Source organism: Terrapene carolina, unplaced genomic scaffold (genome assembly GCF_002925995.2).
Source record: "Terrapene carolina triunguis isolate 2854851 unplaced genomic scaffold, T_m_triunguis-2.0 Scaffold67, whole genome shotgun sequence".
Classification (NCBI taxonomy): Eukaryota; Metazoa; Chordata; order Testudines; family Emydidae; genus Terrapene; species Terrapene triunguis.
This window is the reverse complement of record NW_020664418.1, coordinates 43873440-43885789: the sequence shown is the minus strand read 5'-3', so window position 1 is coordinate 43885789 and position 12350 is coordinate 43873440. Positions and strand designations below refer to the sequence as shown.

General features: G+C 39.9%; 1 protein-coding gene across 1 annotated transcript in view; it reads left to right on the top strand.

The window, feature by feature from the left end:
• Positions 1 to 12350, top strand: part of IGF1R (insulin like growth factor 1 receptor) — a 261977-nt gene that overhangs the window by 195852 nt on the left and 53775 nt on the right. Inside the window, exon 3 of the mRNA XM_026648353.1 lies at positions 10781 to 11093. Within this exon, the coding sequence (XP_026504138.1) occupies positions 10781 to 11093 (313 nt within the window). The remainder of the gene's footprint in view (positions 1 to 10780; positions 11094 to 12350) is intronic.

Here is a 12350-nt window from a genome sequence, read left to right as displayed (position 1 = left end):
TAGAATTTCAACAGTTTTCTCCCTCCTCTTCCTTCTGTCATCTATGCCAGTGAATTTATATTAAAAAAGAATGAAGAAACTATCAGTATGTTGTATTCAGATTGCTTGAAGGTCTTGTGAACACAGGGTGATTTTCTTCTTTGTCCATATTTATAATGGAAGCAAGATTGAGAACAGAAAGTTATTCCCCAACTCATTCAAGAAATAGCTCTATCTTTCTGTGACTGCCAAAAGCTGGGATTGGACGACAGGGGATGGATCATTTGCTAATTACTCGGTTCTGATCGTTCCCTCTGCAGCATTTGTCACTGACCACTGTCAGAAGACAGGATAGTTGGCTACATGGCCCATTGGTTTGACCCAGTATGGCCACTCTTACATCGTTCTTCATGAATATCAAGAATCCAGCCTTCTATTTCCCATAATATATGGCCACCGTTCTTCCCATTTCTTGCAGTTAAGGGGAAATATTTTCTATATATGTCCATGTCATTTGGTACTTTCTTTTCTCCTTAAGTGTTGTAAAAGCTCACATCAGTTTATATATCATTTACATCTGCATCACATGGATGATTTATAGCTGAAAATGTACTTCTCTCCTTACAGACCAGTAGCAATTTATAATTAAATTTAAGAAAACTAAACTCTCTCTCTCTCTCTCTCTTCCCCTCCCCCCCCCCTTGATTTTCTCTCTAGGTCTTACATATCTTGCATCTCACTTTGAAGATAACTTATTTGGTAACTCTGAGATATCAAGCTTGCTTTTTACCAGCTGTTCCACTAGTAAAACTAGTGGCCTGGTTTAAAAAAAAAAAAAAAAAAAAAAAAGTTGCTGTGTCAGTGGGACCTAAAACACCTTTGACTACTATTATTTTCTGCTACTCTGTATTGTCCTTAGTCCTCGTCATCCACCAATGAACAGGACTGCCTTCATCACTCGTTATCAGTGTGGCTATCTCAGTTGCATGACAATAAAATCTTTGTAACATATACACAGTCATGGTGTATATACACTTGTAGTTTTATTGAAAGTTCTCTCACTTATACAGTAGTTGGCATTATTCCTGGTTTTCCACCCAGAGGAAATCTGTCACTTTCTAAATTGTATCAAACTTCATTTATGTCACTTAGTTCCATAAAGATTAAGTCCATTAGCGTATCTTACTCTTGTTCATGAATGCAGTGAATGCTCTGAAATGAAAGCAGTAGAGAATGTCTCAGAGTTGGTGACCTTTTCTCTACAATATAACATTTCTTTTTTTTCTTCCTAGCATCAAAAGAACTACATAATTTAGGTCAGTTTGATAATGTTATCAAAGCCCTCTTCCTTCTTTAAAATAAATCTGGAATGAGAGTGGTATCCTCCCTCCAGCTGGGATTTTGCCAGCTGATGACTGATTTATATTCTGTTCGCTTGCTATATATTCATGAAATAGTGTGTCTCTTGCCACCTGCAGCACTTCAAAAAAGTAGAACCCCACAAATATATAGTGCTTGCAACTTAGATCCCACTAGATGGAATCCTTTTTTCCTCATGAACCCTTCTTCAGTTTAGAGCTGTTTTGCTGTAGTCTTTTTTCCCCCCTTGCACCGTTGGGGCATGTCTATAGTGTATCTGGGAGTGAGCCTCCCATTCTGAGTCAGTTCTGGAATTTCGGATGTTTCTTTAGGGTTATTAGTAGATTTTAAATAATGGAATTGTGAGCAGCTTTACCGTGAGGTTAAGTATATTGTTTCTCTCTGTACAAAGTCCTGTTTTCATCCATGCTGATGTCTTGGTTATTCTTCTGGCTCACCTTTTCAGTAGGAAATTTCACTCTTCCTTGTGGAGGAAATGCTTATAGAGCAGTGTAGCAGTCAACATAAAACATTCCCAACTAACTTGTTTTCCTGTATTGTAGATAGAGTAGAATTGGCGAGGAAACCCAGTATGTGCCTTGGTTCTGTTTTGTGTGGGGTACTGATTTGTCCTGGCATGGGAAGTGACTAGTTTTTTCCCCTCTGTCTCTCAAATGCCAGCTGCAGCAATGCCAGTGTGAGCCTTATTGGGCAACATAAACTGTTTTGAAAGAGAGTGCAACTCATGTTGCCTGTTTTCGTTAAGAAGAGTTGTTTGTACCAAGGTGGTCACTGGATATAACATACTTAGGGGGAAATTGAGCAACTGTGCGACATACTGGTTTCTTCGGACTGTCATATAACAGCTATTTTCATCACTTAGATTTCAGTTTGTTTCAATTTGTAAATATGAGCTGAGTTGCCATACTGCTCTTGGAACTTTGTAACAACTGTGACTGCCTCACTTGCAGAATTCCCAAGGGGTTGGTAGGTTTATTATGCCAGCTAGTGTGCCTGAATACCCTGGTCACTCAGACAAAATAAAATGGGATTAACAGGCACATGCCCTTTCTTACTGTAGCTTGGAAGCCTGATGCCTTTCCCATCTAGCAGGTTTGATGTGGGTTTGTGGTGAGGAACTAGAGTCTGCTAGAAAAGCAAGCTAACAGAGAGCCATCACAGTCATTCCGCTAGTGGAAATCGATGTTTAATTGAGAGATTCGTGGTGTTTTTTACAGAGCTAACAGTTCTTTATTTTTAGGCAAGATGAAGGATATTGTTTTTGGGAGGCATTTTGTACTTTTGTGGGATTACGAGCCATAGCAAACAGCCTCCGATTACTCAAAGGCATGATTATCTGATGACTGCACCCCTTTGAAGTTATCTTATTACTAAAAATTACTCTGAGGGGGAAGGGAAGATACTAACATTGTGCAGGGTGGTGTATGTATCTTTGCAGCAGCTCCAGCAACATGTTCATGCTAATGAATGGAATTCCAGGTAATGCACATTTCCTCTCTACACCATTGGCCTTGATTCATGGATGCCATACTTGTAGTCAAAGAGAAAACTGGAGCTCTTTTAAAGAAAAAATCTTATTGTTGAGTGATGCTAGTAGAGTGACCAAATGTCCCGATTTTAGAGGGACAGTCCTGATTTTGGGGGCTTTTTCTTATATAAGCATCTATTACCCCCCCCCCCCATCCCATCCCAATTTTTTACACTTGCTATCTGGTCACCCTAGATACTAGAAATTTTTTAACCCTATATCCAGTTCCTCTTCCACTTCTTTTATATAGGGAAAGAGAAACTGGAATCTATAATTGCATCTGAGCACTTCCATTAGGCTACAGGGGCAACCCAAATAATTTTTAATATGGTTTTGCTGTTGGCCATAAAGGGTGTTCAAGTTTCCAGCAAGCTTACTGTTTCTGAATATTTGATTTTTAAAGGGAATGTGAATGTGTGCTTATTTCAGATAGCTTCTGCTCACAGGTTGATCATTTGTGCGGATTCTGGAAGTTTCCATGCGTATACAAATTTTATTCAAGTCATAGGGCACATTATAACTCTGACAAAACAACCTTGCACAGAAGCCAACTGGATGTAGTTATACTGAACTGAAACTGGTGCAGGAGGAGGAAAGTGCTGCCTGGGACAACTTCAGAATAGTTTGAAAATCCTTAGAAAGGTTTGTAGGATAAAATCAGGCTGGTAACAACTAGAACATAAACATGGTTCTCAGTGGAACGAAGTTTAGTCAAATATAACTCACAGGCTGTAGACTGAATGCCCTCATCTTACTACTTGGCCTAGAGTTTGTATGGACCTTTCCAAATATTTTGCAAGTGGAGACGGTTGTATGCAAACTGGGGATTTGAAGAGGGAGGAGGTAATCACTCATAATTCATAGCAACAGCGTGGTTTTGAGAGAAACCTTTAAATAGACATTGGCAGGTAATTTCAGAGAGTGTCGAATTGTGCCTTACTTATCAGAAAGGAAAGGAAGCTGTTCAGCATATGGGTGCCTGGTGTTGTGACACTTCCCTTTCTGTGGATTTTTCCTGAGACAAGTGTCTGGTTTAGTTACTTTGGTGAAGGGGAAAAAAAGTAACAAGGCAAAAAGTGTGTTGCTGTAACCAGATGATGATCTTGCATCGCTATTTAAAGCAAAAATATTGCATCTTCTGGAGATGCTGTACCAGTGTTTTGATGCTGGAACATATTATTGTATGTATATAATGAGTATATCTACTTATTTACATGCTAGATTTGAGATTCAGCCCTGGTTGTGAATCACTGGAAGTGAGTTTTCTGGGTAATGTCTCTGTCATCTCCTGTTAGCTATCACCACACCAGGTAAAAGGCAAGAATGTCTCCCGGGTGCTCTCTTCGCTACATTTAAAAGCCAGTTTTTCTTCGAAATGTTCTCTAAAGTTAATGCTGGTTTTTTTTTTTTAAACCCTGTCATTTATAGGAATTAACATTCAAAACTACCTGCCTTCCTGTCTTGATTGATAAATTTTGACAGTTAATATTTACAACGGTTGCCTGGGATAAAATGTTCTTTCCTCCTCAGTCCCTGTTCAAAATTACGTTCTTGTTCTTTATGCAACAATACTTCGATGGATTTAAAAAAAAAAGAGAGAGAGAAAAGAAAGGAAGGATTGAATATCATTTTACAAGGAGAGAGAGAATCTTTAAAAAAAATACTTATCCTACACTTGGCAAACTTTTGCTGTCCTGCGTGCAGCTGGCATGACGCCAGCCTTGGCAGAGGCTAGGGCCTGCATTTGCCAAGCAGTCTTCCTCCACTTGCTGCGTTTTCACTCCCTGTGACTGACTGTTTATTCACCCGATTGCTCTATTTCAGCAGTGCTGAAGTCATGGCGTCTTGGAAATGATAAGAACACTTAGTCTGTCCAAACTGTAAAACAGCCATGATGTCAGAACTTGCAGAAAGTGATCTCTGAGAGCTTTAGCTTAGTGTACACTTCAAAAAGCTTGAGATATTGGATGTCGGAGAACTTACTGCTACTTTTAAAAAGCTAAACAATCCAAAAGGGAGCTGCCTTAAATTTTTTTTTTTAAGAGTAGTGTGCTAAGCTGTGTCTCTTGAGGATTTTCCAACCCTGCATCCGTCTGTTTTTTATTTTTTTTTTTGGGGGGGGGGGGTTGGTTGGGAGTGGTGAATCCTCAAATCAGAATGTTTTATAACTTCTCTTGGTTTTCTGTAAAGTAATTCCCCAATAGGTGTAAATAGAAGTTGTTCACTGAACAAGTAACTTTAAATTGAGTGGTGTCAATTGTATGTTGTATGCATAGTAATCAGAATATTTAGACCGTATTTTAGAAAAAGTCATGTATTTTGTTAACTTGGAAATGCCTTTTCTCTCAAATTTCTTTGAGTGAAAGGGAAAGGCTCGGAGAAGTAAACATTTACTGTGATTCTTTCTGTTTTGTCCTGTACCAAAGTTCTGCATTGAATGGCTTTTTTTGGGAGTAGATTGGCGCTCTCTTTCAAAGCTTTCCAATTTTAGGAAGTGTTCTGGCTGCTTAGCAGTTCACATAGCAGGTATATTGGTTGCAGAAGTCTTTTCAGAGTTGAGGAGGAGCAGGGCGGCTGGCTGTTAACAGGTGTCATGATTTAAAACAAAACAAAACCTATTACAGGAGGTTGGACACTAGGGACCCCAATTAAGTGGCTGACAATAAATTAATGCATCACTTAAGTACTTCAGAGGCCTGAAGGGAACATTAGAACAACTAGTCTGACCTCCTGTATATCACAGACCATTACATTTCGCCCAGTTACCTCTGCATTGAGCCTCGTAACTTGTATTTGGTTACAGCACATCTTCCAGAAAGTCATCCAGTTTTGATCTGAAGACATTAAGAGACGGAGAATCCACCACTTCCCTTGGTAGTTTGTTCCAGTGGTTAATCAGTGTTAAAATTAGTGCCTTATTCCTAATTTGATTTTATCTGGCTGTAGTTTCCAGCCCAGTGGTTCATGTTATGCCTTTCTCTGCTAGATTAAAGAACTGTTTAGTGCCCAGTATTTTCCTTCCCATGAAGGCAGTTATTCACTCTAATCAAATCATCACTCCATCTTCTTCTTGATAAGCTCAGCAGAGATTGAGATCTTTGTCTCTCATTGTGTCATTTTCTCCAGACCTCAGATAATTTTTGTGACCCGTTTGTACCCTCTTGAATTTTTCCACATCCCCTTGTAAAATATGGACACCAGAACTGTAAACAGTATTGGTCTCTCCAATGCTGTATACAGAGGTAAAATTACCTCCTTACTTCTACTCGCTACCCTTGTTTAGACATTTAAGGATCCCACTAGCTTGTTTTGCCACAGCACCACACTAGGAGCTCGTGTTCATTTGTTTGTCTACTGTGACCCCTAAATTTTTATGAGTATATTACATATACACAGTTACATTTATCAACTAAACTTGTAATCTCATCAAAGAATGAAATCAGGTTTGTTTGCAAAGGCCTGTTTTCCATAAAATCATTTTGACTGACATTATACTCGTATTCTTTAATTCCTTATCAGTTGAATCCTGGATCAGCTTTTCCATTATTTTGCCCATTGTTGATTTCAGACTATTTATTTCAACCAGCCGCCTGGTGGTCTTTTTAAATATTGGCACATTAACCCTGTTCCCATCATCTTTAATTTCCCTGGTATTCCAATATTTATTATAAATTAATATCAGCTGGTCAGACTTCTTCTAAGCCAACTCTTTTAGTAATCTTGTGTGCAAGTGTCCGGGACTGCTGATTTAACAGTGTTTATTTTTAGCAGATGTTGTTTACATTCTCCTTAGTTACTAATGGACTGGAAAGTACTTCATCCTCATGTGATGCAAGCATTTCCTCCTCCTTTTTTCCAAATACAAAACACAAATATTTATGGAATATCTCTGCCTTTTATGTATCATTAACAACAATTATGCCGTCTCCAGCTACTAGTGGGACTATATCATTGCTACAGTTTTTGTTCCTAAAATACTTTACCAAAAAAAAAAAAACCCTCTTTTTTAATTGTCCTTCATCCTGCCAGCCATGGATTTTTCCCTGATGTCTTTAGATTCTCTTGTCAATTAATATTGAATGCTATACCTTTCCTTCTTTTCCCCCAATTGTTGTAATTTTTTGTTACTAATTGCTGCATTCTTTTCACCACTGAATTGGGATGGGCTTTTAGCCAAAGGTGTCCTCTTCGTTATGGAATTGTAGCATTCTGGCCATCTGACAAATTCATCATAAAAAACTTCCAATTTTAATTAACATTTTACTATGTTTTTCTTCCCAGTCATTTTAAGTTTGAAAAACTGGTTGCTTTTTAAAAAAAAATTTTTTTAATAAACACTGTCAGATAAAAAATAATATAACACAGATTTGTATACCTGTGTTACTATTTACATCTTTGTCATGTAAATTTGTGTGGTTTTGCATGCTTCAGCTATCTCCTTCATTGGTAAGGTTCAGAGGATCAGCTATGAGATGTGGGGGGAATGCTGTTCATATGCTAGTTTATTCATGAATGGCAGAAGAATTTAGGAAATGAAAAAGGTCTTTCCCCTAGAGTGAAATAATTTAGACCTCTTTATACTATATTTATCTGCACTGTTTATGCAGCAGCCTTTGTTTTTTGTAAATGTCTGTCCAATTAAGAACAAAAATCATGTGGCACTGCTTTGATAAATCTAGTGATGAACTTTGGTCATGGAGGCGTTTTTTCTTAGCGGGATTGTGAACTGGAAATCTAGTTAACACACTAAATCTAAGTTTTGGCACCCACGCGGAACAGCAATCCATCTGCTGGTGAGCCACATGGCCTGGGGTTTTTCAAGAACTGCCTCAATAATCCTGAACATTCTTAATATTTATATACATTAAAATGAGGCACAGTTTACAGCAGTCTCTAACAAGGCTGTTGCATTTACACCACTCCAGAAACCGCAGGCTTTTGTCCTTGTTCAAATTACAGTAGAACCTCAGAGTTATGAACACTAGAGTTATGAACTGACCAGTCAACCGCACACCTCATTTGGAACTGGAAGTACGCAATCAGGCAGCAGCAGAGATGGGGGCGGAGGGAAGCAAATACAGTACAGTGCTGTGTTAAATATAAACTATTTTTAAAAAAAGGGAAAGCAGCATTTTTCTTCTGCTTAGTAAAGTTTCAAAGCTGCATTAAGTCACTGTTCAGTTGTAAACTTTTGAAAGAACAACCATAATGTTTTGTTCAGAGTTATCAACATTTCAGAGTTCTGAACAACCTCCATTCCTGAGGGGTTTGTAACCCCGAGGTTCTACTGTATATCCTTGGTCTACAGTCAGTGTACGTCAGTAGTAATTTTTTTCGTTTCTTGTTTTTACCTTTTAGTGTAAGGTAATTATTTTATTTGTCTTCCCTGCAGAAAATACATATTTGGGTGTATTACAAGCTTTTGCATCATTTATCAATAATGATCTCTTCATCGCTGTCCTTTCTTTTAAGAGGAATCTATCGTGGGATATATTTGGGTCTGGAGTCAGAAATATTACATATACAGAATCATAGTTCCCTCTCACAGTGTAATTTAGGCAGAATTGAAATACATCTTAAGGAGTACCTTCCATTGAGACATTCATAGTCAGCTTTCTTATGCTAATTATAGTGGTGTCCACAAGCTCCCCCGCAGTGGAGGCCCCATCAACAATTTCATTATAAATACCATTTTGCCGAGATGTTTGTACTAAAGTCTGTTTTTTTTTTAACTTTGAAAAGGGACTGTAAAAATGACACATCTCTCTGTATGTATTCATTCCTACCTGTCTGTGTAGCAACTAAAATATATTCTTACTATGTTTGTTCCTGTTAGCACTGCAGAGCTGTTGTGCAAGTTAGAGCTCTGTCTGATGAAATAGAAAGAACCCAGCTTGGCCCTCGGATCCCAGGCTAAATGTTTACGTCTGGCAATTAGGAAAAAAAAAATCTGTAAACTTGGGCATATTTAATGCAGAGACCATTGAGAGTATAAACATGGGATCCCACTTTTCAGAGTAGAACCGTACATTAAAGCTGACAGTACGTATTCCCTCATAGCCAAGGCTTGGCATACAGTGTCTAAATCCTGAAGAAATGTGTGAGGGGTTGTAAAACAAATTTTTTATTTTGTATTGTTGTTTGTTATGGTTGTGCCCAGTGGCTCCAGTAGTGATTGGGCTCTATTGTGGTAGGTTCTGTACAAACATGTTGGAAAACATATTCTCTTTTATCTCAGAGTACTTACAATCAAAGAGCGAGATTACCTCTTGGGTTCAGACATTTTTCAATATGGTAAAACATCTTTATTTGTAAACTGAAAATTTGCAGATAAAGTTTCACACATCATTTTGTGTGCAAAGCTTTAGGAAAAAATAGTTTTGAACTATCCTGCACTGGTTGAATGTAGTTTTCTCTTTCTAAATAAACTGTAGTTTAATTTACAGCATAGCAGTATGTGCAGCAGATTTGAGGAAAAAAGAGAAATAAACAGGATGGAGTGGAATCTGGTACATCATCTTGGGAATTTCTCCATATCTATTCTTGGGTGGATGCTGCATCCTTGTTCACTTACAATGTTATCTGTGTTTCTGGTTGTATGCTGTCTAGTCGTGTAGTTTGGTTAAAGTTTCTTGTGTTGATTTGCTTGGGCTCTACTGTAGTCCTACTGAAACTTTTGTTTTATGCTGCTGTTACTGATACTGTTTTTTAGCTAAGTTAGAAAGTGGAAAACAGTTACCTAATGAAAACCAGATTTCCTATCTTGTGTTTATTTACAGAGCCTCTGGCATATAGCTAGCATGGCTAAAAGGCCATAAAACATTGTAATCAAAATGTTGTTGTTACATAAATATAAATGCTGCTGCTTCTTTTGATGTAACAATAGTAAGACTGTCTCTTGAAGATCCTGCTTTCTGTTCATTTTTTCCAAACCCAGTGCCCACACCTACAGATGAATGAGTTTTTAAATAAATGTGCTTTTCACAAATTTATGTCCTACTAGTCTGATATTTCTGGATAGGGTGGATATGTACTCTCTTCAGGGGGAAAATAATAAGTCTGTGATTCCACCATATATGATGTGTAGCATCTGTACTTTATTAAATCCAATTCTGCATACATAAGCAACATGAGGATGCTACAGTGGGGTCAACCTAGCCATGTGTGCTGCAGTATAGCAATGTATTATTGTATGAATGTAATTAAGTTGTTTAAAGGGAGCTTTTTTGTTGCCAATAAAAGACGAATTTGAAATACAAATTGGAAACACGAAAAAAACCCTCTCAAAGACAATAAGTCAGCACTCAAAAATGTAACCATAATACCAGGGCTATCAAATGGGTTCCAGTCCTCAGTTGTTTCTGTTATCCTTACGTTGACATTGCTTTCAACAGTTTTCCTCATTGCTTCACTGGTTCATACTTTAATGTAAATCTGGGAGAAAGATATCTTCGAGCAACTTGAAAACTGAGAAAATGAAATTTAGTTTGCCAGCCTCCCAAGTGTCAAAGTTTTCAAGGGTTGCTCTAGAGCAGTGTTTCTCAAACTTGGGTCGCTGCTTGTGTAGGGAAAGCCCCTGGTGGGCCGGGCCGGTTTGTTTACCTGCCGCATCCGCAGGGACGTACTGGCTGCCGCTTCCCGCAGCTCCCATTGACCTGGAGCAGCGAACCGTGGCCAGTGGGAGCCGCAATCGGCCGGACCTGCGGATGCAGCAGGTAAACAAACCGGCCCGGCCCGATAGGGGCTTTCCCTACACAAGTGGCGTCCCAAGTTTGGGAAACACTGCTCTAGACCCAAGGGGATATGCGCTCAGAATGTTTACATTGCTGCATTTAATCTCGCTATATTTTTAAAATGCCAGTTGTTCAATCTTCCCTTGCTCTGTCTTTTCAGTGTGCCCCAGCGCTTGTGGCAAACGGGCTTGCACAGACCAAAATGAATGTTGCCATCCTGAGTGCTTGGGGAGCTGCACTGCACCCGACAACAACACGGCTTGTGTGGCCTGCCGCAATTATTACTACGAAGGAATCTGCGTACCCACCTGCCCACCGAACACCTACAAGTTTGAAGGCTGGCGCTGCGTTACTAAAGACTTCTGTTCCAAAGTCCCTGCTACAGAGATAAGTGACTATGAGAAGTTTGTGATCCACAATGATGAGTGCATGGCAGAGTGCCCTTCTGGATTCATACGCAACGGGAGCCAAAGGTAAAGGAAATACACAAGCTTGCATTGTTATTCATATAGTTCCCTGTGTGATTTTAGAAAGATAACCCCCCAGTTCTTTGGCATTAACTGTCTAAGGGCCTGATCCCATGTGGTGCTGAGCATCTTGGTCTCCCGCTGACATCAGTGGAGATAGAGTATTGTCAACACCATGAGGATGAGGCCTTTAAACTAGACAATAGCCCAGTGAAAATGGCAGTGGAATAAAGTGGGCGGGATGGAGATGGGGAAGAGATGCCAGTAATCAATGGAAAGGAGATTCTGCTCTTGGAGAGCATTGCCACACAGAGCAGATTGTAAAAGTAGTTTTGTTTCTCGTGTTAATTGGTTGTTTACTGACATGTACTGGCATTCTGACTTTTCTGTGTGCAGGTCTCTTATGTACACTCACGTTCATTGCAGCCATTAGGTCTCTGCATTTTCTAGTTCACCGTGTTTTTCCTGGAAAATGCCAACTCTACCTTAGTTCAGAGAAATAATACCAGTAGCTGCCATGCTATTGTATGACTAGGGCCCTACGAAATTCACAGTCCATTTTGGTCAATTTCATGGCCCCCAGAGTTTTAAAATCAGTCAGTTTCACGTTTTCAGATGTTTATATTTGCAATTTCATGATGATGTAACCGTGGGGGTCCCAACCCAAAAGGGGGTCGTTGGGGTTGCAAAGCTGTTATTGGAGGTTGCAGCATTGCCACCCTCACTTCTCTGCTGCCTCCAGAGCTGAGCTTCCTGCAGCTGGGGGAGAGAGCCAGAGGCGGGTCTGATTTCCCCCCGCCTCCCTTCCCAAAGCAGCTGTGCAGTGGAAGAGGAAGGTCCTGTCCCTCCCCTGCCTGGCCGGGACTAGCAGCTAGGAGCCCCCGGCTGGGGCACTCCCAGCAGCACAGGGGAGATTAGACACATCCCCACCTCCGGGAACCTCTGATCTCCCCCTCAAGAGCAACCGTGCAGGGGAAGAGGAAATCCTGTCCCTCCCCAGCCCGGCTGGGACTAGCAGCTGGAGCTCAGCCCTCTACCCAGCCCTGCCCCTTCTCCTCCCCTCCCCTCCAATAGCTAGATTTCATGGGGGAGGTCTGATTTCACGGTCCATGACGTGTTTTTCATGGCCGTGAATTTGGTATTTATGACTAACTGTCTTAGGGAACTGTTTTTTACAGGAATATTACTCTGATTTTTGTCAGTCATATTCCTGGAATTTAAAGATCGTGGAGTGATAGATATGTTGTTGTCTTGCTCACTTTG